Below are 27,796 nucleotides of genomic sequence, written 5' to 3'. Positions count from 1 at the left end.
CTTTCTCTTTAGATCCCAGTATCAATGAGTGAAAATGCCCTTCCCTTTCCCGGATGATCTAAAGCGTTAACACGTCTCCAAGCATGCCTCAGCTCGTCCTCTGAACCCCTTCAGCCATGCAGCGGGCCTCCTGCTTGTCACAGTGCACGTACTAATCTTGATATCAGATGAGCGCTTGATCTCGCTCTTTACGGCTCTTTGGCTTGTCATTGATCCACTAAAGTGGGTGTGAGCTGGATGGCCAGAGGCGCAATCGCGGCACACGCTCCTGTTTTTTTTAGGTTACAGATGGTCGCTCGTGCCTTTCTGCCGGACAGGAAGCGGACAGGCGGCTGGGTTTTCATAAGTGTGCTAAGTGGTGTGTGTTTTGCCTTCTATGCTGTCTGCATGCTTCATTTCCAAGTTGGCTCCTGTTCTGTCATACCGTCACAGTAGCATAGTTGGAAGTGTTGCCATGGTAATTGCTATACAATGAGGAAGTCTCAGTAAGGAGACTACTATACTGATTAATTATCACTGTCAATTTCATAGGAGCAATTTTTTTAACATGTTCAAAGATACCACATTTGTCCTTTATGATGGTCACAGCGTTTGAGTGGCTTGGAACTATCATGCAGTGAGTGTTCATGGCACATTTTAGTATGTGTAGTTTCACTTCACATTCCCCTTTTTTGCCATCATTTTTGCCATCAGAAGACTTAATTTCATGGATGAGTGACATAATGAAGGGAAAATGTTAAAGGGGACCTATTTTGCTCATTTTCATCCTTTTGTATTGGGTTGTCATCTCCTACACTGCAAATTATTTTCCACTTTAATTTTAATTTTAAGACATATTTCTAGACATGTGTGCATAATTTGCGTGGTTTTAAGGCCTATTTACTCATTTACTTTACGGTATAGCCTTAATTTTAGAATTACTTTTTATCTAGTTTAGTTCTGAAATATTCAAAATGAACAAATACGCACTGACTGTATGGTCAACATGCTAACCACTTGCTCACCATACAGCCCTTCAGCTAAGGTGCCTTTAATTGTATTGTGTATTGTACAGAATAACTATAGAATAAAGTTCAACTAAACTCACTGTTTTGCTTCCGTCAGCTTTTTTTTTTTTTTTGTAGGGTGTGTAGTGTAGTGTAGGGCAGGGGTGTCAAAGTCAAATGGACGGAGGACCAAATAAAACATTTGGCCACAAGCCGAGGGCTGGACTGTCCAATCTTCATTAAAACCAAGATTTAACCTACTAAAAACATAACAAATATATTACAATATGATTGGATAAATAAAGCAATATTTTCTTATGACTCTGTCAGTCATTTTTAATTTCAGCAGGCACAAAATACAAATGTCCTTTATATAAAAAACTCATAACATAAAATTTATGTTATGAGTTTTTTTTCGACTGGGCTTTTCTGAACAGACTCTGTCGAGATTTGAGGCCTCGTTTTAATTCCTCGACCTTCTGTAGCCTTTGTTCCATGTCCAGGATCTTGTTTTTGTCTGTGTGTTTTGTTTCATGATGCCGTCTCATATTATATTCTTTCATCACCGCCACACTTTCTCCACATAGAAGACACAAAGCTACCTCCGTGAACATGTACTCCAACTCCCACCTTGTTTGAAAGCCCCTATTTTCACCGTCCACCTTCCGTTTTGCCATTGTTGATGGTATCTGTAAATTAACTTTTGCTGTTATGCTAATGACTGATGCTGAATGACTGCTGAATAAATTAAGCCGCCTCCCGCTACGCTCCCGCTCGCGCATCCCTGTTGCATTGTGGGAAATGTAGTACAGTTTATCTGCGGGCCGAATCTAATAATAGATTAATATCATCACGCGGGCCAGGTAAAACCCTGTCGCGGGCCTGATGTGGCCCGCGGGCCTTGACTCTGACATATGTGGGGTAGGGTGTTGGTACCTGCTTTTTTAGCATCCAAAATAGCAAAAAAAAAGCAATTCTGCTTCTAACAACAAAACACAAGCTTTCCAACGTACTATAGCATATTTACGGTATCCAAAGTCAAACGTACTGAAGCACATGTCACCAGCCATAAAGCATCCTCACCGGTGCACTTCCTCAATGTCATTGCTGTCAGCGGTTGTTGTTGTTGTTTTTTTTTCATTTTCTGTATTAAACAGCAAAGTACATGTTTATTATTTCTAGAACATTTATATTTAGTTTGATATATTTGTTTACATTTTTGCAAAATGTGGTTGTTGCAGCATGATGTTTTCATTTTGCTAATTGATGGTTTTGTGGGTTTTTAGATTAGATTCATTCATTCATTTTCTACCGCTTTTTCCTCACGAGGGTCGTGGGGGTGCTGGAGCCTATCCCAGCTGTCTTGGGGCACCCTGGACTGGTGGCCAGCCAATCACAGGGCACATATAGACAAACAACCATTCACACTCACATTCATACCTATGGACATGCTATTAACCTAGCATGTTTTTGGAATGTGGGAGGAAACCGGAGTACCTGGAGAAAACCCACGCATGCATGGGGAGAACATGCAAACTCCACACAGAGATGGCCGAGGCTGGAATTGAATCCTGGTCTTCTAGCTGTGAGGTCTGTGCGCTAACTACTCGACCGCAGTGCCGCCCTAGATTAGATAAGATATACCTTTATTTGTCCCTCAGTGGGGAAATTTACATTTTTTTCCCCAACTAGGTAAAAGTGTTAAATGTTCAATTGTCAGTTAATTTCTCAATTTGTTAGAATTTTTGCATCATTTCAAGTATAAATATTGCCTATAAAATGTACTTTGTGCTTTTTCACTTTTAAATGTTGTTAGATGTTGCATTCTTGTGTTAACCGATGCCAAAGTTTCAGATAATGAGGTTTGTGCATTTGGAAGTGAGTCTGTAATGACTCTGAACTGGTTTGAACTGGTTAGAGTTTTTTTCTATACTTTCTTATATGGGCAGATTCTGCAAGGTCTAAAATGTTTTCTGTGCGTGTTATTGTGTGTAGCTGCTCTATAGGAGTCCACAACTCAATACAAAGGGCCAAAAATGAGCATAACAGGGACGCATTAACATTTTTGGGTGTCTGGAATGGATTAGCATTGTCAGTTTTGGTTTGAATCAAACTTGCTGGAATGGATTTATGAGATGAACCAATGCATCACTGTACACAGTGTATACAGTATACTTAAACTATACTTATACTGAAAGTGTACTGACGGAAGAGCTACACTGTCCTCCTGCACGTGGACTGACAGGTTCATCCTAATGAGTTGTTCACTCATCAATAAAATGCTGAGGCTTAGAGTTTCATTCTGAGCAGGCAAAGTGATGACCATGAAGCTCCAGAGCCCTTCTGTGATTCCTTAGCCAATCACTTTGAACAATGTGTCTTTATTATCGATCAGGAAGTCTTTTCATTTCTTCATCAATTCTCAGGACTGAAAGGCCCTTCTGGTAAACTGGGTCTCATCAAGATGTTTTTTTTTTTCTGTTGACACCTTCATGTCTCATGTGAACAATGTCCCCCCCTCCTTGAAAGGGCTGGGCTCCATTAGCTAACATGATCAAACATAACACCACCAATTAGCCGCTGAGCGCTCACTTAGTCCAACATGGCTGACCGCGGCGGCTCAAAGGTAATATGTGGGCGATATCGCAGTTGCAGGATCTCTAATGAATAGCTTGACCTCGCCCTGCAGCATGGTAGACGTTCACCCTGACGTCTGTTGTTAAATGCTTCATCAATTGCTCGTTAAAGCACAGCTGGTTGCTGCCAAGGCCTCCTTGATGAGCGACCACATTCCCACGCAGGAGGTGAAGGTCTTCTCCTTACATTATGTATTAGCTTGAGTTGCATTTGTTTTGTGTATCACACATAAAGCAAGCGTTATTAAGACTGAATAAACACACAAGATGAAATGTGGGCAATTATTTTCAAATGGAATACCTGCATCAATACACTTACTCAAATACTCTGTGTACCCTGTGTACAGTGATGTTCAAATTACAGCTGGATTATAGTACTGCATTGAGGTGCCACCGTACACCGGATCGCTCCACCCCCTCCAAGCCCTCCTGCTCGCTTGACGTAGACTTTCTGATTTTGTCAGTGTCAGAAGTGTCAGGTCCAATAACGCTCTCCATTTCTCTTTAAATTGCCACTTTTCACTTACGATGAAGAAGGCTATCAAGGTAAATGCATAGAAGCGTCTGTTGTGGGGCGACCTCCATCTACCTCTAAAGCGGCTAATGGTAGTATGGTAATTGTTTAGTTTATTTTGAAACATATGAGATTAGAAATAATAAAGGAAACACCTTACTCCTCCCTTGCATAACTGGTGTTCATTCATTCATTCATTCATTCATTTTCTACCGCTTTTTCCTCACGAGGTTCGGGGGGGGGGTGCTGGAGCCTATCCCAGCTGCCTTCGGGCGAGAGGCGGGGTACAACCCTGGACTGGTCGCCAGCCAATCACAGGGCACATATAGACAAACAACCATTCACACTCACATTCATACCTATGGACAATTTGGAGTCACCAATTAACCTAGCATGTTTTTTGGAATGTGGGAGGAAACCGGAGTACCCGGAGAAAACCCACGCATGCACGGGGAGAACATGGAAACTCCACACAGAGATGGCCGAGGGTGGAATTGAACCCTGATCTATAACCGGTGTTTTCATTTCAAATTTTATATTCACAATACCGAATAATTCCAGATTGTGGACATACAGAGCTAGCAAACATGTTGCTGGGTGGAGCATGTCATCACCCGGCGATCTGTCGCGGCAGTGGCCCTGGTCCTATCCGTCTTGCCGTAGGCACTGCGGGGAGCGTCCGATCTGGCTGCAAAACTGCACTCGCAAGAGCAGATGTTCACGCCGCGATAACTCGCCTTGTATACAGGAAGTAATTGTAAACAATAGCCGCAGTGTTGTAGCTTTTTTTGGTGTATTGCAGAGTTTCGGGTGGTACGTAACTCTACTGCTATTTTCTCTCCTAATATCTGGTCAGGTAGGTTGGTTGGGTAGTATTTTTCACTGTGCACTTTTTGTCGCCAACACAGTTCTGACAAAACTGCCGCTATTCTTCTTCATAGGGATTTCTGAATTGTTTGTAGATGTAACTATTAATTGACATGAATTAACCCCACAATAATCCAAAGCAACAGTTGGCAAAAAGTGAGCCTGCAAAGGATGCTCACATCATTGGGCATTTGTCCATCATGATTTATTTGAATAATAAGTCATTGTGGAAATCAGGTGTGCAATCAAAGCTTACCGGTGGAATTGTTTTGTCTGACGAGGGCTCACTCAGTGTTAATGGGTCCTGGCATGGGCGGGGCTCCGTCATGCCAGCTTAGTCAGCCAGCTAACGAGACTAGAGTGGCTCTGAACATCGCTGTGATCCCTGCTTATGAATAAAGCAAACAATTCACGTGTTGCATTTACAAACCAGCGTGGATTACAAGCACCGCTGCACGCCTGCCACACCTGGACAAGTTTTTTTTGCAGTCCAAACATGCAGTGGATAGAAGAAGATCTTGTCATGTATGACTTCTATCAGCATGGACAGCGCACTCATGTTTTTTCATGAACACCGAGCACGCTCTGTGTTGACATGCGTGCAGATAGATTCTGAGTGACATCACATCACTATCACTTTCCATTGGCCTCTTTTAGCTTGATTTATTTACACCGATGCAGCCGTCACGTGCAAAATATACACCATTTTATTATCAGTTATTTATATTAATAAAGAACATTATTATTTCATATCTCCTTTTCCCTTCTTGAGCTTCATCTTTTTTCCTTTTTTTTTCCTTATTTCTTTGACCTTCTTCATTCTGCTTCTTCCTCCTTCCTCAGTTTTTTCTTCCTCTTAGTTCTTTTTCTTCCTTCCTTTTCTTCTTCCTTTTCTTCACCTCTTTCCTTTCTCTTTGTTCTTCCTCCGTCTTCTTCGTTCCATTTATTTCTTGTTTTTCATGCTTATTCTATCCTGTTGCTTCTATCTTCCTCCACTTTCTTGTTTCTTCTTTTACATTCTTATTGTTCCTTTTTCACCATTCTTCCTTCCTCTCCCCTTCTCTTCTTCCTCCATCCTTTTCCTCCTTATTTCTTTGTCCTTCTTACTTCCTATTCTTTCTTCTCCTCATTCTTCTTTTCTTTCTTCTCTTTCTTCCTTTTTATTCTTTGTTATCATTTTCTTCTTCCCCTTCCTTCTTTCTTTGTGCTTTGTCCTTCCTCTTCCTTCATCTTTTTTCTCTTCCTTATTTTTCTTTTTGTTGTTTCTCCTTCCTTTAACCTTATTCTTATTGTTATTAGAGGGCTCACATATGATATTTGTATTAAAAAAAAACATATTTAGGACCAGTGCTAGTCCTAAAGATGTCCTGGCTGGTCCACTATCAGACAGCTAGTAGCAGTAAGAGAGATGTTGTTCTCATCATTACAAGTCAGACTAGAAACATCAGCATCATTTTCAAGCTGTGATTCCAATCTAAGACATGATTCCCTATGAATGCTTTAGAGCCCTACTTGCAGGCTATGGAGCTATGGACCTCCATTCATGTGTATAGGCCTGTGGATCCATACAGCCAGGTGTAAATTGTGATGACAGATTAACGGCCTGGTTGGGTCGGCCCGGGAGTTAAGCTCATTGGCTAATTAACAAGGTCTCGGCTTGGGGGCGCGTGCTTGCCTTTACTCCACCAGATTGCGACTTTGAGCTGTGAGCTGTGTGTGTTGGGGGTGAGCTTAGCATTGGGGTGCTAACAGTTCATCTCACAAGTCAAAAATAAGCATCATGATAATTCAATATTTCAGACCATCTATTTTAATATTGCATGTAAACGCTGTAGATCTTTGGAAGCCTTTCTTCCTGTGCGCCATTAGGGCTGTTTAGTGTTACCTCCAGTGTCCCGGCCTGCTCTAATTGAGTAGGAAGTGCTTCCTAACGATGGGCCTCAGAGTCAGAGTTGGGATTTGCCGCCTCCACGCTCAGCTTGGCAGCAGTCCAGCCAGCATATGGCTGCAGCTTGTGCGACGTGCTCCGCTCTTGAATGCCGTCCAAGGCATTGGATTAAGTAGCGATTTTTATCAAGTCCTCCTCATTTATAATTTTTTTTTACAAGGGCCTCTCAGCCAAACGCGTAATTGTCAAGCAAATGATTTATGATATCTGGCAAAGGCCGACAGGATAAACCTTAGAAGTGAGTTGAATGTGACTTCCTGTAGTAATGCTAATCATTGTGTGATGCAAGCTTGAATGTACACCACTGGACACAAAATTTGAATTAACCTTAACAAAAATAATAATGATTGACTCCATGTATTCATATAAAAGTCATTTTATATTAATATAATATATTAATATATTAATTGTACTGTAGTGTATCACAATATCTTGGGCCTGTCATGATAATAAGTAAATAAATAAATTGCACAATAATTTTGCCGACCTCAATAAATTGATACGTCTATGTGCATGCATGTTTGTTTTGCTGGATGACAAGAGGTTTCACTTTGTGCATCTGTCATGTCAGGGCGTGTTGGTTCTATAGCAGTATGAACGGCGTAAGTGAACTCAGCCACTCAGGGGGTTGCAAGCCAGCACACACACAGAACCAGCACTTGTGTGCACTCCCTAGCTGTGTGTGTCGTGTTCTACACAATCATTCATTTTCTACCCCTTATCCTCACGAGCATCGTGGGCGGGCTGGAGCCTATCCCAGCTGTCTTCAGGCAAAAGGCGGGGTACACCCTGGACTGGTCGCCAGCCAATCACAGGGCACATATAGACAAACAACCATTCACACTCACATTCATACCTATGGACAATTTGGAGTCACCAATTAACCTAGCATGTTTTTGGAATGTGGGAGGAAACCGGAGTACCTGGAGGAGAACATGCAAAGTCCACACAGACAACTCCATGCCCGAGGGTGGAATTGAACTCGAGTCTCCAAGCTGTGTGACCTGCACGCTAACCACAATATAAAATAAAAACACGAAATTTAGGGAAAAAACTACTTGAAACTAGTGAAATTATCTGTCCATGCAGCAAGTAATTTGTACTTGCAAAGAAATATTAAATAATAAGAACAAGCAAAATCTTACATTTAAGATTTTTTGATCTAAAAATAAGCAGGACCTTTAAGATGGAAATATTTATTTTAAGAATACTTGTTTTCTTAACCTGGTTACAACTGATTAAAACTGAAACACAGTGGCATGGTAAGGAGAATAGGCATTGAACCGCCAACCTTCCACTTTCTGAACAACCAGCTCTAATTCCCTTTAATTCCCTTAAATTTCATTTCACTTAGATACATCAGTGTGTTCGTCTGCTGTATGATTTATTTAACTGAAATTGCTGATCAAACAACAAGTGATATATAATGTAAAATCTCGAAAATTACCAGGGGTGCCCAAACCTTTTCATACCACTGTACTGTCATCACATTAATGAAAAAACAGCCTCAAAATAATGTTCTTATCTGCAATAATTATGGTACAGCAATTTTAAAAAATCACGACGGGCCTAGTTGACCTCATTTACCTTAATTTTTTGCTAAATTATCTATATGTAATATTGTGCCCAACTTTTTTGGCCTCCTGACCCCCCCTCCCCAGTCCCTCTCTGTGACCCAAATCAGAAGCTCCACCCACATGGTCTCCCCTGAGGGCTGAACCTAAACAATACATGCATTGTGTGTGTGTGTGTGTTTGCTGCGAGTTTCATGTATCATGCCTAAAGTGGAACCAGAAGCTGAGGTCCTGAACTGAGGTTTTAGGAGCGTGCCTTCGACAAAGACGCAGTTTTGCACGCTGCAGCATGTGAGGTTCCACTTTTGACTGATCTTAAAGTTGAAATAAAACATTTATGTCAGTGTGAACATTAGATAATGTCAGCGTTGCCAAGTTAAAGTGGAAGTGTGTGAGGAGGAATACAATCTGATTTATTTGGGTTTAGAAACAATGTTACCAACTGCAAATAATGTAAAGAGAAACATGTTCCAGAGCTAAGGGTAGTATATTATTTTTTTAGTGTAGTAAACCTTTTTTGAAATCGATAGATATAGATGTGCTAATTTGTGATTGTGGGCTTTCTTCCACCCATCCATCTTCTATACCGTTTATCCTCACTAAGGTCGTGGGTATGCTGGAGCCTATCCCAGGTCACCAGTCAATTTTAGTATTATAACTATATGTATATATTAGGCATGTACGATAATATTGACTACTGATAATTATCGGCCAGATATCAGCCTAAAAATCTGATATCAGTTGAACTTTAAACATACGTATAATTAATTTGCTGTCGACAACAACAGTACAGCAAAGCAGTCTGGGAAACAGGAGGAGAATTAACCATTGTCGAGCGCTGAGCTACTATGTCAACGTCTGTTTTCATTGAGTGCCTTTCTACAAAGAAATATAAGGGGGAGTTTTATCCCGCAGAAAGCATGCAAAGCCCTAAGAAGAAAACCGGGATGCAAATAATTTTTTACGTGCACGCAGAAAAACTTTGCAAGCCACCAGCTCGCAAGGGTAAGGCAGGGGAGGCACCTTATAACTTTTTCTCACGCTGTACATATAGACCACAATTCCCTTTATTCTTTCACCTCATATTTGCTTCCAAATGTTGCTACTATGTGGAAATGCATAAAAAATAAGACTTGATGACCTAATTGAGTGCTAATGTGCATACATACCAGGCTTATACCGATGGATGGTGGGTCTTTTAACTTGATGTTGTTCCTGTCATAGATTTACACAATACGTAATAAATATGATAAATTAGATCACTATAATGTGCGTATGTTTTGCTGATGTTGCCAATTGTATTTACATCCATTCTCGTCTTCAGCCACGGTCACATGACACAAGCCCGTAAATAAATGTTCTCAACTATGCCTGCTGGCTTGTTATGGGCGCCACATACAGGCGGTGACATGGCTTCTACTCATTGTGCCATAGGGCGATTGTCGCATATCATCGTCCGGCCAAGTGACACGTGAAATTTGTGGGTGTGAAGGTTTGTGCTTGTGCGTGTGATATGACACGTGTCTTGTGACGCAACCCTCGAAAGTTGAAACATTTTCAAGTTTTCTTTGCTGTCGCCCAGATGAGGACCAATCAGCAGGCGTTTCAGTGATGGGTGTCAGAGGGCGTTGCAAAACTGTTGTGATGTCACAGAGGATCGGAAAATGACAAAGGCATTTCACATGTTTTTGTGAACATTAACGTGAAATAGCCACCCAACTGTTGCTGAAGCCAGAGGCAGCGCACTCTCGCCAGGAAAGGTGTAGGACACACTATGCCTCCATGGAGGCAGAGCGAAACAGGGCTCTGGAACACGGTAGTCACAAAAAAAACATTAATGACCACGTTTCGTTACCGATGTTGTCTCAAGATTGTCTGGAGTAAACAAACACTTTTTGGGAGTGTGACCAATCACAGTGGAGTGGACGTGGTTTTAGGCGGGCCGTGGGTGGAATAAATTAAAACCAATCCAAGGAAATACAGCTGGAATAGGTGCAGATTCTGGAAGATCTAGAAGCTATCCTGTGTAGCTTCTCTATAGGAGTCCACAACTCAATACAAAGGGCCAAAAAATTAGCATAATACAGTAAGTTCCATAATAGTTTCTGGTTTGGAGTACAACATTCAGGTACAGTAGGTGACAGTACACGGCATGTTTCCCTACTTCTCAGTGTGAATGTACTTATGCACTCAAAAGATATGCGTCTCAGTATTAAAGTGCACTAACTGAGACTCAAAAGTGAAAAGTGATTTTGTTCATGAACAATTATTATTATTATTATTTGCTGATTGTATCACACGGCTAAATCTTGTGTGTGTGGGAAAGAGCTGACATATAAAAATAGGGTTACATGGGGCTACTATGTGTGCCCCCTCCTCAACTGTGTGTGTGTGTGTGTGTGTGTGTGTGTGAATTTTCTTGTAGTGTGGGTGTCGCCTGACAGATGAAAATAGTGTGTGTGAAACAGACACCGTGCTAACACACAGCCGGGCTAACCACTTTAATGGTTTTACAACACTGACACTGGGTCTGTGTGTGTGTGTGTCAGCAGTGTGGTGGCATTGTTTAATCTGCATGTATGTGTGCCATACAACTGCTGCCGCAAGTGCACCATTATGTTCATCAATATGTGTGTGTGTGTGTGTGTGCTCATGTTTGGACATATGTTGAGTTTTATTTCACGGCGACATCAATCCTGGCGGCCAGCTGTAAGGACAGCTGCTCTCTCCTCTTCCTTCTCGTCTTCTCTCTGCCAACATGACTTGTGTGTGTCTTTTCCTATTTGTCACTCACTTCCTGTTTCTTCTTCTTTTTATTCAGCACCGCTGTCGTCTCTGCAACACTGGCAGAGCAATGACCTCCGCCAAGGCAAAACAATTCAAATTTAATTAACATCAACTTGTAGACAGCAAGCCTCTTGAATTTTGTCCTGAAAATTAATTACTAATTAATTAATTAATGATAATTAATCACCAAAGAAAATTGTGAATTGTTCTCATTTCTTCCATTACTATGAGAAGATGAACCATAGTAAAAGATTAATGCAAGTTGTCAATCAACACTAGGAGGTGTTTGGTCACTCATTCTGTTTACATCCACACACAAAAAAGGTTTATTGTTGAATTTGCCTTTAAAATACATACTGTATAAACACACAGTCATGCTCAAAACATGTAGACAACTGTACAACTGACCACATGTACACACAAAATTACCAGTAAAATAGAATGAAACAAAATTAAATTAAAATAGCGATTTAATTTAGTTTTAGTTAAAGGGCATTATTTCTATAGCTGATGTAATTAATTTTAATTATTACTACTGTGTGGAATCAATAAAGACAGACAGACAGACTTCCTTAATTGCACAATAACACAACAGTGAAATTGCCAACAAAATGTCGTTGCTTGGCTCCTGTATAATACCAGAGACAAAAGAAGATAAATAATAATAACAATAATAATAATAATAATAATAATAATAATAATAATAATAATAATAATAATAATAATAATAATAATAATAATAATAATAATAATAATAATAATAATAATGTGGAGAATAAACAGATGACATCAAATATGAACAACAATGTCTAGTATAAACAGTAAATTGCACAAATAATTTAAATAATTTGGAATAAAGAATAATAATGTAAAGTTTTGGTTGTGCGTGTGGGCAGGTAGAGGGGCTTATTTGGCATTGAGCAGTCTGATGGCCAGGGGGAAGTAGTCGTCTCTAAACCTGGTTGTTCTACAGCGGATGCTGCAGAGCCTTCTCCACCGACAGTCCATGCTGGAGGTGTGTGGGGTCAGAGTAGATCCGATGGGCTCTTAATACGCAGCAGCTGTTTGCTATGTCCTTAATGGGGGGGGTCCCAATGATCTTCTCCGCTGTCCTCACCACTCTCCGCAGTAACATCCAATCCGAGGCCTGCTCCCAGACCAGACGGAGATGCAGCTGGTCAGCAGGCTCTCGATGGTCCCTCTGTCGAAAGTGGTCAGGATAGGAGGGGAGAGGGAGGCTCTTCTACTGTATCTGCTACTGCTACTGCTATTGTATCTGCTACTGTATCTGGGGCGATAGTCATGGGTCATCAGGGTAAACAACAGGGGGCTCAGAACACATCCCTGGGGTGAGCCGGTGTTCAGGGAGATGACACTGGATGTGTTGCCCACTCTGACATACTGGGTTCTATCTGTGAGGAAGCCAGTTGCACTGGGAGGTCTTGAGGCCCAGCGGTTCCAACTTGCATTCCAGGTCCTGGGGGATGATCGTGTTGAATGCTGAGCTGAAGTCCAGTAACAGCATCCGTACGTGGGTGTTTCTCTTCTCCAGGTGCTCCGGGCTCAGGTGGAGAGCAGTGGAGATGGCGTCCTCAGTGGAGCAGTTTGGGTGGTATGCGAATTGGAACGGGTCGAGTGATGGGGGGAGTATGGAGGTGATATGGTCCTTAACCACCCTCTCGAAGCATTTCATTATGGTGGATGTGAGTGCAATGGGCCAAAAGTCATTTAGACATGTGATGGATGGTTTCTTGGGCACTGGAATTATGGTGGCAGACTTGAAACATGGGGGGGACGACAGCCTGGGCCAATGAGGTGTTGAAGATGTCCACGAGCACGTGGGCCAAAGTTCTTGGATCAGATCCATAACTACTAACTGTGTGTTAGTGAATGTATGAACGAGAGGCATTAACTTAAAGCGGGAGTTATCCTGACATACGTGTTACCACACACACAGGCTCCGTAGAGGAAGTAGGGTAGTCAAACTTGCGTTAGGTGCGCTTCATGTAAGGCTGTGGTATGTTAAACTCACCGGGGGTGTGCGTGTGTGGGCATCGTAGGAGGCTCGTGCAGCCCACTCAGTTCCATTGGAAGATGGATGTAATGGCTTTCTATGGCAGAATCAGAGTGTATAGCAAGAGAAGTCCCTTGCAGTTGGGCATTAACGCTGGATACGCTATCCCACCGTATGTCTATAGAGACTGGAAGAACCACAGTGTTGGCCGGGAGAAGCTGCCCACCTTGGTTGGGCAAGGGGCATTCATGTCGGGTACGTTATGCTCCTGTGCATCAATCGAGGTGGGGAGAACCACAGTGTAGAGTACCTTACCTGCTGTGGGAGGTCAGTGTACACAATGTACTTTCAAACTTGCGACGCACTCACCCATCCACCCCCCCCTCCACCCCGTGTTACCCTTGCGACCTAGCTGCTTGTAAGGGTTTCCTGTGTGCTCACAGAAAAATCATTTTCATCCCAATTTCTTTCCAAAAGGAAAGATTTGAAAGTTTTGAAAATCCGTGCATGATAAACTCCCCCCTAAATGTCTAAAAGGCCCGTAATGAATCTAAGTACTACATTGACTTGTATTCTAGTATATACAGGGGTATACAGGGCAGCACATCCAAAAAGGCGCCGGCGTTGATGTCCGTGCGCTCAGCGCTCCATGCAGCCTTTCTTCCAGTTTCCCAGTGTTGCTTCACTGTAGAGTTGTTGCAAATGGTAAATAAATTACATGTTTAAAGCTGACATAGTTGTTGGTTATGCTGTATTATTTGTTGGTAGTGTCTTGCTGTGTGATGAATTAGCCCTAATTACCACTGGAATATTTTTCATACTTGCCATTTCCATGAAGCTCTTAAACTGATTTTTAGGCTGATATCTGGCCGATAATTACATCCCTAGACATCCCTAGTTTTTTTTCATTTTTCTTGTTGCTTAGTGACAGTGAGGAGGTGTCGTTCCAAGGAGGACTAGAGGTGTTTTTGAATTGGTGATACATATATATGTTTATGGTGTTGCAATTGCACTGCTGTTGATGTGTTCAGGTGAGAATAAAGTTATAAATCAGCGTCAGATTCTGTGTGGCTCCATCTGCTGTTATAACTGAGAGGAGTAGCTTGACATGGTGCGCACAGGTTAGTTAAAAATTACTTAAAAATTAAAATTAATTAATAAAATTAATAAAAAATATATATATATATAGTCATTAAAAAAATATATATTCTTAAATAAAAAAAATTATATATTTGGTGAAAAATGTTAAGAATTATGTATTTATTTGGTGCATGTAAACAGGGCCCCAACTGTGTACATGCGCTGTGCTTAAGGCCTCAAGGGTCAAGGGGGTGCATTCTTGGCGAATGCACAAAACATGTGCATCACTGCCGTAAGGCAGGTGGGAATCAGACAATTAATCCGATGCAGCGCTTGCAGTGATTGTCAAATGAATGCTTGACCTCCTCACCTGTCCCTAGTGGTGTACCGGTACAGATGCTGCCTTTAAAGGCAGACGGTACCAAGTTGGCCAGGGGTGGCCCTGAATGTAAGCGTAGTCTGTGGTTTAACTGCAATACAGCAACAAAACAGTAGTTGGTGCTGCTGCTGTTCTCCAGCCAATAAGAGAGTTAAATGGATGCATCACGAAGAGTTCACCATTTCCTTGTATAAAATACACCATCCTTCCGTCCCACTCATCACCCACCTCTCTCCTCCACTTGATAAAGAGGCGCTCAGACCGCCGGGAATTTTTATACAGGCCACTATCTAAACAGCACTTGATCCCGCCTGGGACGCAGAGACAGATAAAGATCCATCTAGGGTAAAAGATGGCCTCCTGTTTACCACCACGGGAGGTATAAATTGTGCATCAGAGTACACACACACAGATGTGCCTTCAAGTCACAAGTTGTGTTTTCCTGCTTAAGTGCAACATAAATTGTCGTCGCTGTTTTTTCCAAGCTAGCGTCCACGCGTCTTCACTCATCCTTAAACCCGCACAGCGCAGACACTTTTCAGCTTTGTCCTGACAAGAAATGATTGTGTTTCATACCTCAGCCAAATTTGGCCAAAATGGCGCCCGCTCTGAGTCTGTCCACCACTGGCCATCACTGGCTTTTTTTTTTTTACTCCCATGTGACGAGCCTTACTCACAACAATCATAATCCCACCGTAAACATGCAAGGCTTTAATGGACTCAGCAAAGGAAGTCGGCATCTCATGACCGCACAATACACGGCCTGTAAACATTAAGCCATTCACAATAGGCCATGTGCTCCTGCCAGGGCCTATAGCGCCTTTTGTCGGGATAAAGGCTCCACAAATGAGCTATTGTCTGACTTGACTATTCCAAATCAGGCAAGGCCTCGGGGCTTGTTCTCCACACTGCGCCCGATAATGTCGCCCTTTTTTTCTGTGTGTCTTTTTTTTTGGAACATCCTTTTCGGCTGACACTTGTTGATGGGCTCGAGTGTAGAAAGTCTGGGGACAACAGTGCTCAAAAAGTCCCACTGCTGTTAGAACTGCTAAACATGTTGTGGAGATGCGGGAATTACATTACTTGAATAAAAAAAAAAATTAAAAGGTGAATTAATAATGAATGAATTAAAAAATCAATAATAAAAGTGTAATATAGTTATATTATTTTTTATATTATATTATAAAATAATAGTGGTTAGCATGCAGACCTCACAGCTAGGAGACCAGGGTTCAATTCCACCCTCGGGCATCTCTGTGTGGAGTTTGCATGTTCTCCCCGTGCATGCGTGGGTTTTCTCCGGGTACTCCGGTTTCCTCCCACATTCCAAAAACATGCTAGGTTAATTTGTGACTCCAAATTGTCCATAGGTATGAATGTGAGTGTGAATGGTTGTTTGTCTATATGTGACCTGTGATTGGCTGGCGACCAGTCCAGGGTGTACCCCGTCTCTTGTCCGAAGACAGCTGGGATAGGCTCCAGCACCCCCGCGACCCTCGTGAGGAAAAAGCGGTAGAAAATGAATGAATATCAATATATTGAAATTTAATTTAATGTTATATTTAATATGCATATACTGTGTATGCTCATGCACACACACACTCAGTGCCCTCACATTACAGTGAGGCCAATTCCTTTATGGGTTTATATCAAAAGATGAATGTGAAACCAAAGCGCACCATTTCAGAATGGATCTGGATCCGATTCACATCCTAGAAGACGTTGGTTTTTGTGTGAACCCACCAGTTTTTCATATGAGCAAAGGTAATGGAACATGTTGTGCTGTGTTGTGTTGCCCAGGCGTGTCCCATTACTTTACTTATTCAATGAATGAATAGCACTGAATGTCTATGCTCAGTTTCAGATTGGGTTTGGGATAGGTTTTTGCCTGTTTAGACCACATTTAAAGGTGAAAGCGATATTAAAAACAAGAGAGCTGTCTTGAAACAGGTGAAAAACAAGCATTTTTTAGCCTCATAGCTTGGTCGTTAGTGGCAGGTCACCCTTTGCATAAACAAGACATTATGAGCCATGAGACGGTCATTCGGGAACAATGGCGGGATTCTCACACTGGGTCAGTGGGATGACTGCTGATTCCTGATTTATTTTTTCACTGCCTGTTATGTTGCAAAACAAGCCATTCGTGTTACTTTCACTTTGTCTGGCATTCCTTCTGAAGTTGTGTTCTTGGTCATGCGTATGATTTCCTTCCTAAACACATACGCAGTTTCATACTTGCACTTAGTCTTTTGAGTGTATAAATGAGTTCACACTGAGAAACAGTGTAAAATGCAGTGCACTATCAGTACTCGGATGTCACACTCTTGAGTGCTGGACACTTACCACCCTCAATAGTGGCCAGTTTGGCGACATAGTGGGAGAGCATCGTCATTTCTGGTAATTGAGCAACAACAGTCATGGCTTCAGAACAGCACTACACTGTCACAATTCATGATGGAAGCATTCATGTCTTATGGTCTCTTCTTTGCAGAACCGTCCTGCATGGAGAGACTTCTCTCCAAGGAATGGAAGGAACGAGTTGATCGCCTGAACGCCACTGAGCTTCTAGGCGAGGTCAAAGGTAAGTGGAGACTTCAATTTCTTACATTGTTTATGTCCAAATATACGAAACAACTCATGAGGACAAATGATCACTTTAGGTACGTTAACCACTTGCCAGAGTGCTGTGTACTATTTCCATGATGAAGCTGGGTTTCTGCTCTGCCCCTTGACTGCATCATTGGAAAGCTTGGACTGATATACACCAAGCTGGGATACAATTAGAATTGCAGGCTCAGTAAACACTAATAGACCAGTTGCACATACAAACATGAATGCAATTCACTTTTGAAGCCTCATTGTCAGATGTGCATATTTTTCCACATATAACTTCAGTTAGCCTTGCATTAGCCACACCATTCTACCAAAACAACGCTGAACTTTATTGAGTCTGTCTGCTGGTCAATAGCCAATGAATGTCTCTGCAAAACGTAATACTGGCCCCTCTTCTGACATACGGCGCATAGCTCGGGCAAATTTCATACAATCTTAATGATAACTAACACATTGAATAGCCAAAGAAATTGTGAAAACACGGATATGCTGGTTGATGGGTGGGCTTTTGTCATAAAATGAAGGAACTCTGTAATGGAAAACGTGGACTAGGCGTCAACAGTGTCAGTGTTTGGTTTTTTTTGCCTGTCTTTATTTTGCAAACAATTGTGATACAACTGCCTCGAAAGACAAGATAGTGTCAGGAGGCCATGGAAAATATGCTAAACGGAGTGTACACTAACCAAGGTTCCACTGTTTACTGTATATAGCTATGCTTTGAACGCTTGGTTAGGGTCCTTAATCCATTCCAGAAGGTCTGGCTCAAACTGACTCGTACTCTCACCAAATACTTTTTTCCCATAAGAAATACTGTTAATCCAGTCATCAGTTCCACGAAGTAAAGATTGATAAGGCAAAACATGTATAGTTTTGCAATTATAGTTTTGCATGCAGAAAACAATTCAAAATGCATATAAATGCCATACCATACCAACTTTATTTATATTGCGTTGTAACCATAACTACAGATCATCAAACTGAACATCAAAATGAAAATATAAAAGAAACAAACATTACAATATACAGTAGTTAAGAAATCATATACAAATATAACAAAAACAATCAGTCAAAATAAAAATGTGTTTCATCTCATTCTGGGTTAAAAGCCAAAGCATAAAAGTAGGTTCTAAGATGTGCCTTAAAAATTGAATATATTCGTAATCTGTTGCTGAAGAAAAATCAAATTGGGTTTTTAGCGTGTTATTAGAAAAAAAAATAACTAGAAAATTGCCAGATGAGCTCTTTGTCTTTTTAGGAAAAAACAAAAACACAATTTGGACATTTTTACTTTTTTGAAATTGAGTTTTTGCAGTGCTCTTTGTCCTTAAAAGTCCTTAAATGTCCTCAGCATCTGATGAGCCACCCACACCCTCCCCATAAAAAAACACACCTATTTAAAAATAGGCAGGTGGTATGTAAACGGAGAGCAGCATAGATTTGGGTGTGTAAATGTAACATTAATAAAAGAGCAAACATGTTGTAATTCTTAGCCTTTATGTGCATATTTTCAGCATGTTTGTGCTCCCAGAGTCAGCGGCCTAAATGTTCCTGCGTTAGATCAATGACTTTGAAGTGTATATAATGGAAATGTGACGCTGATGAAGAGGTGTCTGCATTGTTGTTTTAGAGATGATAAATGCAGCATCGGAGTGGAAAAGTGCACGTTACATTCAGCTTTCAAGACAAGACCAAGTGGTCAATTTTACACGCGACACTCAAGAATCCTTAAACATAACTCAATTTGTTTTGCAGCAGTTAGGATTTTAAGTTCTTACATTCTTCTCGCGTTGATGAATTCATCTCCTCATAAGTTGCACGTGAGTTTCAGCTCATTTAATTAGCATAACACCCCCAGCTGCCCGTTTAAGGACGTGGAACTACAGGATTGTTGACTACAAAGCAGGCCGTTTTTGAGCCGTAACTTGTTTTTTTTAATCAGCATTTAGTAAAATAAAATTAATTCATTATTTAACAAGGTATATTATTAGATATTATACTAATTTCTTTTGTCACCTAGGCACAAAGGACGTTTTGCTGTAGAGCACACATGTATTACAATCAATTATTATTGTATATCCTGAAACAGGGGTGTCTAAACTGTTTCCCCCAACTGAAAACCACATACTGAAAAATGAAAAGATGCCAGGGCCAGTTTGATATTTTATGAAGTTTATATATTTCAAGAAAATATCTCACCTTTGTGATATTTGTATCAACTTTGTATCAACTTTGCTCATTTTTCAAATATTTCAACTTTTAATTAATCTCAATAAATAGCTTTTCATAACATTATGACTTTATTCTCATAATATTTTTAAATTCTTTATTCCCATAATATTATAACCTTTTCCCCCAACATACATTTTACAAAAATTACAAAACCGATCATCCGGGATGGATGGAACAATTAAATATTTTAATTAATTTAACAAATTAATTTTAGCTGAAACTCTGCTCTCACACATCGCACCTGACATTTTTCGCCACTTTTCTTGTTCTTAACTGTTGACTCCAAGTACTTAAAATTCTCCACCTTCTGTATCTCTTCTTCCTGTAACCTCACTCTTCCACTTGGGTCCCTCTCATTCGATACAAAATACCGATCACATGAATTAATTATATGTTTTCAATGTATTTATGCTGTGCTATTGGCCAGGGGTGCCGTATAAAGGGGAAAATCAGTACAATTCCAAGGTTGCTTAGCTGCTAGGGGATCCAAAAAATAGCTAATTGCTAATAACATTTTTAATTAATTAAGGAGGAAGGGGGCAACATGATTTTTTATTTTGTGGGACCCAGAATTCCTGGCTGCACCCCCGCAACTGGCTGTATGATATGAAAAAGGAAGCGCAAAATCACCTTCCAGGTAAATGAGAGAGCAATCTGCGAACCTGATGTCTTCCACTGTTGAGAAAGGCTGGTCATCTCCCTGATAAGCTCTATTATTGTTTGGGTTATTAGCTCAGCTTTCTGACCGTCACGTACATACGGGCGAGTCTTAGCCACATGGCTACGTTTGACCCTGAGCCTCGATAACTCAACATACTCCGTCAAAACTTTTTTTTTTCAAATGGCGTGTTAAATCTTTTTAACATGCTACCCCTGCAAAATAGATTTGTGGTTGGTCAAGTTCCACAAGGCAGACATGATTGTTTAAATTTTGAAGGAAAGTGGGAAGAGCACGCTGCCCAAGACGTTAGTTCGGACATGACACTACATTGCACGCATGAATTGCTGCGGGCTGTAATAGTACGACCCCCGGGTGATAGCGTTGACCGGTATTGATCGGTAGATGCAGATGATTTTTCACAGAAATCGGCTGATACTGATTGGTGGCTTTCTTCTTCAAATTATGACATTATTCCCATAATATTTTGACATTATTCTCGTAAAATAACTTTTTCCACATCTAGTTATTCCAAAAATTACAGCTTTATTTGCTGTTATGTTTGTTTAAAAAAAACAACTTTAAAAATGTTTATGCTACTAAAATTGATTAATAATTAATATAAGACAATATGTACTGTACGTGTGTATAGAGGGAGTGTCAGCAAAGTGTTAGAATATGATGATCAAGTATGAAATACAAACTCTGAAAGTTCACTTTTGGTAAATTTAAATTTTGTCTTTATACAGGAAATTATGCAACATTTTGCTTCATTTTGATCTATCAGCCATCCATCATCCGTTATGTGTTAGATAGCTTAAAGAGTTGTGTGTGTTTTCTCTTTTCTCTCCCAGTGAAGAGAATTGTTTGACCACGCTTAATTTCTCTGCAGACAAATCTGATGGTTGCCTTTTTGTGGACAGATAATTTGTCTGCTGAGTTGGTGAAGGCTGTTAGCCACAGATGCTTCACAAGGAACGCATGTTTGCAGCCTTGATGCTAAACTGCTGAATGTGTGGGAAAGTGTTTCATGTTGGTACACGGAGGGAAAGATACTCCTAGAGCAGGGGTCGCAACCTCTACCATCGTTTTCTTTCCTCTTCCAGTTGACGTCCACAGTGCATGTGTCGGCCTTCTTTGAAATAATGTAAACACTGAACTACAGTATGTCGGTTTTCTGGACTTCTTTCTACATTTGTGTAAAATTAAAACAAAATTTTAACATTCAAAAACCCATCAGAGTACAGTTTCTGCACATCAATGCTGTTTGCTCAATATTGTTTACATCAATTGACTCATCACAGGCATTTCAATATGTTTGTGCTGAATTAATGTCATCAATTTGCCTACTGGTGATGTTTGTTGCTTTCCTATTGGTCCTGTCCTTGACTGTCTTTCCAGGCAGAGACATTTCTTTCATTTTCTGAATTATTTCCTGTTTATTTCTTAAGTTGGAGAAAATATTTTCTTTTTATGAACAATTCCTTCATGTATTCTCCATTTGTGAACAACTTCCCCTTCCTTACGATCTCATGTGCAGCCACTATAGCAGATGTAGTTGAGTTTGGAGCGTTGATCCACTTCTTGAAAGCATTCTCTGCATAACTTTAGTAGCTCCAAAATCACACTCTTATACCTCAACTGCAGTGGGAATGGTTGAATGGTTGTTTTGAAAATGACTTTAACCGACTTTTTAGAAACCTTGACTACCAGGGTTTAGACCGAGGAAACGTGCGTTTTGAGACCGATTTTGACGCACCGAAACACGGACTGATCCCGGCGAGGGCCGCTCCTCTGGTTCTTTTTTTTTTTTTTCGAGTGAGAATTTTTCCCAAGTTCTCCTCCGCAGCTCACGCCCAGGCTGCGCGTATGATGTGTCCGACAGGCGAGCGCCTTCACCGGCCTCGCGCGGCAGCTTCGCCCCGCCCCACCACGCCGGTTCTCCCGACGTGCGTGGATCACAGCCGAGAGGGCGGCTGTTCATATGATGTGTTCGACAAGCGAGCGCCTTCACCGGCCTCGCGGGGCGTGAGACCGGAAAGACAGACCATCGTGAGAATGGAAAAGACAGACCGTCGTGAAACAGGAGAGACGGACCGTCGTGAGACCAGAAAGACAGACCGTCGTGGGACCGGAACGACAGACCGTCGTGAGAACTGACCGATTTGCAAACCTGACCCGCCACGGGGGGCCCCCGCCGGCCGGCGAGGGTGGACACGCGGCTTTTAACGTTTATGCTCCAATCCATCGGCCATAGATCAGTATCAGCCAATATCAGTGAAAAGGAACGGTTTCGACATCTGCCGATACTTGTTTTAAAATGCCGATCCCGTCCACCGATCAGCTCTGCCCCCATTGCAGCATTCAGAACAAACTTGTCTGCGGTGTGTGGGACTTCTTGTCTTTGTGAGAGTGATATAAGTTTTGCACCCTGCAAAACTTGCCTCAAAAATGTCTTACCGGGGTGGTGTTTAGAAGCTTTAGATTGGTGCGGCATTTGGGGCTGAACACTTGGAAGGGTGTGGTGAGTTTGAGGCTCGCAATGTGATCATCCGTCAGGCATCCATTAAAGCCACGGTCCCAGCCCGCTTTACTTGTGAGTGTGGACAAAATGTGGGGATCCTCAGTAAGGATTTGGGAGCATGCAGACACTATGGAGGAACTTTTGTTGTGTGTGGACTTTCCTGCTTAGGCTACTGCCCTTGCGACCTGACCTTGGCTAAGCGGTAGAGGATGGATGGATGGATGGATGGATGGATGGATGGTTGCCGACCTCGAGGGTGTCGCGAATGTCTGAACATACAATATGCACACATAACATACATGCATTATGCGAAAAAAGGTTTAATTTATATTATATAATTATATATTATTATATTTATATTATATAAAATGATATAATTCTGAAAATATCTTTAAAAATTATATATAAAATTATATATAAAAATATATTAAAAATTTAAACATCTATAGAAAATAAGAAAATATACAAAAATACAAATAAACAAAAATAATAATAATTCTTATTATAATAATGTATTTAATAAAACATGTAATAACTGTTCAATCCCACCTTCAGCCATCTCTGTGTGGAGTTTGCATGTTCTCCCTGTGCATGCGTGGGTTTTCTCCGGGTACTCCGGTTTCCTCCCACATTCCAAAAACATGCTAGGTTAATTAGCAACTCCAAATTGTCCATAGGTATGAATGTGAGTGTGAATGGTTGTTTGTCTATATGTGCCCTGTGATTGGCTGGCGACCAGTCCAGGGTGTACCCCGCCTCTCGCCTGAAGACAGCTGGGATAGGCTCCAGCACCCCCACGACCCTCGTGAAGATAAGCGGTACAAAATGAATGAATGAATGTAATAACTGTATGAAATATGCATTTTTGCGAGTGGTCTAACCATTTTCCAGCCTTGTCCCCAGCTCGTTTCAGCTTTTTTTTAACTGTCACTTGGCATATTGCCCAAATAAAATGACTTCAGTATTTATGACATACAATATATTATTAGATTACAGTAATTTGCTTTGTCACATGTAACACAAAGCTATGTTAGTTTGTTAGTACAGATAAGCATATTGATTAATTTTAGCAACTTTAATGCACAAAATGGATCAATGTAGCCGGTGGGGAAAAAAAGCCCTGGTATAGGTCTAAATACAGTGAAGAAAATAAGTATTTGAACACCCTGCTATTTTGCTATTTCTCCCACTTAGAAATCATGGAGGGGTCTGAAATTTTCATCGTAGGTGCATGTCCACTGTGAGAGAGATAAACTAAAAAGAAAAATCCAGAAATCACAATGCATGATTTTTTAACAATTTATTTGTGTGATACAGCTGCTAATAAGTATTTGAACACCTGAGAAAATGAATGTTAATATTTGGTACAGTAGCCTTTGTTTGCTATTACAGAGGTCAAACGTTTCCTGTAGTTTTTCACCAGGTTTGCACACACTGCAGGAGGGATCTTGGCCCACTCCTCCACACAGATCTTCTCTAGATCAGTCAGGTTTCTGGGCTGTCGCTGAGAAACACGGAGTTTGAGCTCCCTCCAAAGATTTTCGATTGGGTTCAGGTCTGGAGACTGGCTGGGCCATGCTAGAACCTTGATATGCTTCTTACGGAGCCACTCCTTGGTTTTCCTGGCTGTGTGCTTCGGGTCGTTGTCGTGTTGGAAGACCCAGCCACGACCCATCTTCAATGCTCTGACAGAGGGAAGGAGGTTGTTCCCCAAAATCTCACAATACACGGCCCCAGTCATCCTCTCTTTAATGCAGTGCACTCGTCCTGTCCCATGTGCAGAAAAACACCCCCAAAGCATGATGCTACCACCCCCATGCTTCACAGTAGGGATGGTGTTCTTCGGATTGTACTCTTCATTCTTCTTCCTCCAAACACGCTTATTGGAATTATGACCAAAAAGTTCTATTTTGGTCTCATCTGACCATAAAACTTTCTCCCATGACTCCTCTGTATCATCCAAATGGTCATATGCAAACTTAAGACGGGCCTTGACATGTGCTGGTTTAAGCAGGGGAACCTTTCGTGCCATGCATGATTTCACATCATGACGTCTTAGTGTATTACCTACAGTAACCTTGGAAACGGTGGTCCCAGCTCTTTTCAGGTCATTGACCAAGTCCTGTCGTGTAGTTCTGGGCTGATTCCTCACCTTTCTTAGAATCATTGAGACCCCACGAGGTGATATCTTGCATGGGGCTCCACTCCGATTGAGATTGACCGTCATGTTTAGCTTCTTCCATTTTCTAATGATAGCTCCAACAGTGGACCTTTTTTCACCAAGCTGCTTGGTAATTGCTCCGTAGCCCTTTCCAGCCTTGTGGAGGTGTACAATTTTGTCTCTGGTGTCTTTGGACAGCTCTTTGGTCTTCGCCATGTTACAAGTTAAAGTCTTACTGATTGTATGGGGTGGACAGGTGTCTTTATGCAGCTAACGACCTCAAACAGGTGCATCTGATTCAGGATGATACATGGAGTGCAGGTGGACTTCTAATGGGCAGACTAACAGGTCTTTCAGGGTCAGAATTCTAGATGATACACAGGTGTTCAAATACTTATTTGCAGCTGTATCACACAAATAAATTGTTAAAAAATCATGCATTGTGATTTCTGGATTTTTCTTTTTAGTTTATCTCTCTCACAGTGGACATGCACCTACGATGAAAATTTCAGACCCCTCCATGATTTCTAAGTGGGAGAAATAGCAAAATAGCAGGGTGTTCAAATACTTATTTTCTTCACTGTATGCTGGACAATGACGTTTATTTATCCCAGAGATAATCTGTTCTTTTTTTCATAATTAATACTGTAGATTCAACTCCTCCATGATTGATCAAGCCGGCAAATTAAGAAATAACTATTGTAAGTATAGAAATACAACTTTGTTGGTGGAAAAACTTTGACACCCCATCTATAGAACCAATCAAAAGCCTGAAGAAAGTCATTTCCCAGAAAGAGTCAGTGCCAACCAAAGTGAATGGCGGTGTCAAATAGTAAATCCAATAGTTATCTAGAGTAAACGAAAGGAAACATGGAAACATGCGAGGTGATTACGAGTTCCACAAGTGTCGCAGGAATGCACTTCTCTGTGTGTGGTATGCACAACCTGTAATCCTCAATGAGGAATTTTGGGGAGGCAATCAAAGTTGTTGTAATCACACATTAAGATTTACTACGCTGGCTGGAATGTTGAGAAACAGGACTAATGTCTGAGTTTTGGCCCTCAGATGCAGAGGCAGAAAGTACAACACCAGTCCTCGAATGAATGCCCACAGCGTGCGTTGTACACAAGTACAAACAAACGAACACTCAATCTTAAAAATTAACAAAAGGTACTGGTACAAAAAAAACTCCAAAGTTAACATAAAAACATAGAAGCGTAGGCAGCAACCGGAAGCATGAAAAAGGTAGTTGCAGCAATAAAAACAGGATGGAACACCAATGAGCAAATAAGCTGTTATCCTAGTAAGATGGAATCAGGACATGCAACGTGCAAAGAAGACTCCTCGGGAATGATCCGACATCTTCGCGCTGCTGCTGGTGTGCTCCGTTGTTCCGTCCATCATTGGAAACAAGGGCATTTGAGGAGGGCCTAACATTTGCGAGAACTCCAACAGGAAGAAGGGTAGGAAACAGAGCCAAAAAGGCCATGTTTTCACCAAGCCATATGAATGCCTCACTACTGCCCCCTGTGGTGCAAAGCTGCTTGGGGAGAGGCAGCTATGGCGATAAAAAAAGCTGATGAGGTAAACCAGAGAGCAGTGGTGAAGAGAGGCCAAAAAGAGGCTCCAAGGGGAGCATGGGAGCCTCATTGGGGAGGGAAAATAAAATGAAAGCATGAAACAAAGAGACAAGAAGAGGAGAATGTTGCCTTTGATACAGGGGTGCTAAGGGGTAATTTCACTTTGTGTGTGTGTGTGTGCGTGCGTGTGCGTGTGTGTGTGTTAGGGGTGCATTCTGGGTACCACAAAAGGGTCTTGACAGGACTACAATGGAGACAGTGTTAGTATGCAGGTAACGTGGGGGCCACCCTGCAGTCTTCCCTCATGGCCTCAGGGCAAGACCTTGTAGACAAACATACACATACATGCATGCACACACAACAACCTGTAACACACACATACATCTTGGATGCTTGTTTGTGTGGATGCAGTCTCACATCACCATCAAACACAATACTACTACAACAAACTTTGTTTTCGATAGTTTTCATGCTTTCGTTTCAATGTACTGTATGTTCACACTAGAACCTCCATAGATGAACACGATCCGTTCCATTGTTGTTCCAATGATCCATTCCAATAGGAAACAATGTAAAGCGGACTAATCTGACTAACCATCATAGAACCTTTATATTGCCAGAATTAAAACTCCAGTTCGATCCTCTTAGCCTTGTCAAGTTCAAGCAAGCGACATCACCAAACAACCAGGCAGTTTGAACGGAAAACGCTGATCTGGCTAGCATTTGAAAAAGTAGTACTGTACGAGTCAGCTATTTTGTTAACAAAATGCCAAAAAACTGCTAGCCAACAGCGCATCAAATTAAACTTAACCATAGCCAAGTTTCCACCAAGTGGTCCAATTCAGTCTTCCACGGTATGGTTTGTATTAGTAACCCCCCGTCATCTGGCTTGCCTTTGAAAAAATGTTACTGTATCAAATTTTTTGTTGTTGTTGTTCACAAATGTAGACAATGCAGTAGCAAACAACAAATGATGTTTATATTGGAAAAAAATATGTAATGAATGTATATGGTTAATATACATGGTTATCCTCATAATGTACCTGTTTGCATTCACAGGCACGTTGCTATTTAACGCATCTAGAAGGATGTAACTTTGCGGAGATGATGACTCACTGTTGCCTCCTGAGGATAGGTGTGGCACTACAAGTCAAGACAGCCCAACTGCAACTTGTCTGCCCATGTTAAGAGGACTTTTGCTCTTACGATGATAGCTTTACATATTCTTTTCCATTAATATTATTT

The 27,796-nt window shown here is 41.3% G+C and overlaps 1 protein-coding gene across 3 annotated transcripts in view; it reads left to right on the top strand.

The window, feature by feature from the left end:
- LOC131130813 (transcription factor SOX-6-like) overlaps positions 1-27,796 on the top strand; it is a 143,767-nt gene that overhangs the window by 41,907 nt on the left and 74,064 nt on the right. For all 3 annotated transcript variants that reach the window (XM_058074833.2, XM_058074834.2, XM_058074832.2), the window contains one exon: positions 17,277-17,366. In XM_058074833.2, the coding sequence (XP_057930816.2) occupies positions 17,277-17,366 (90 nt within the window). The remainder of the gene's footprint in view (positions 1-17,276; positions 17,367-27,796) is intronic.

Source organism: Doryrhamphus excisus, linkage group LG1, assembly GCF_037039965.1.
Source record: "Doryrhamphus excisus strain RoL-2023G ecotype Guam linkage group LG1, RoL_Dexc_Guam_v1.1, whole genome shotgun sequence".
Lineage (NCBI taxonomy): Eukaryota > Metazoa > Chordata > Actinopteri > Syngnathiformes > Syngnathidae > Doryrhamphus > Doryrhamphus excisus.
The sequence above is the reverse complement of the archived record's forward strand: the minus strand, read 5'-3'. Positions and strand labels throughout refer to the sequence as shown.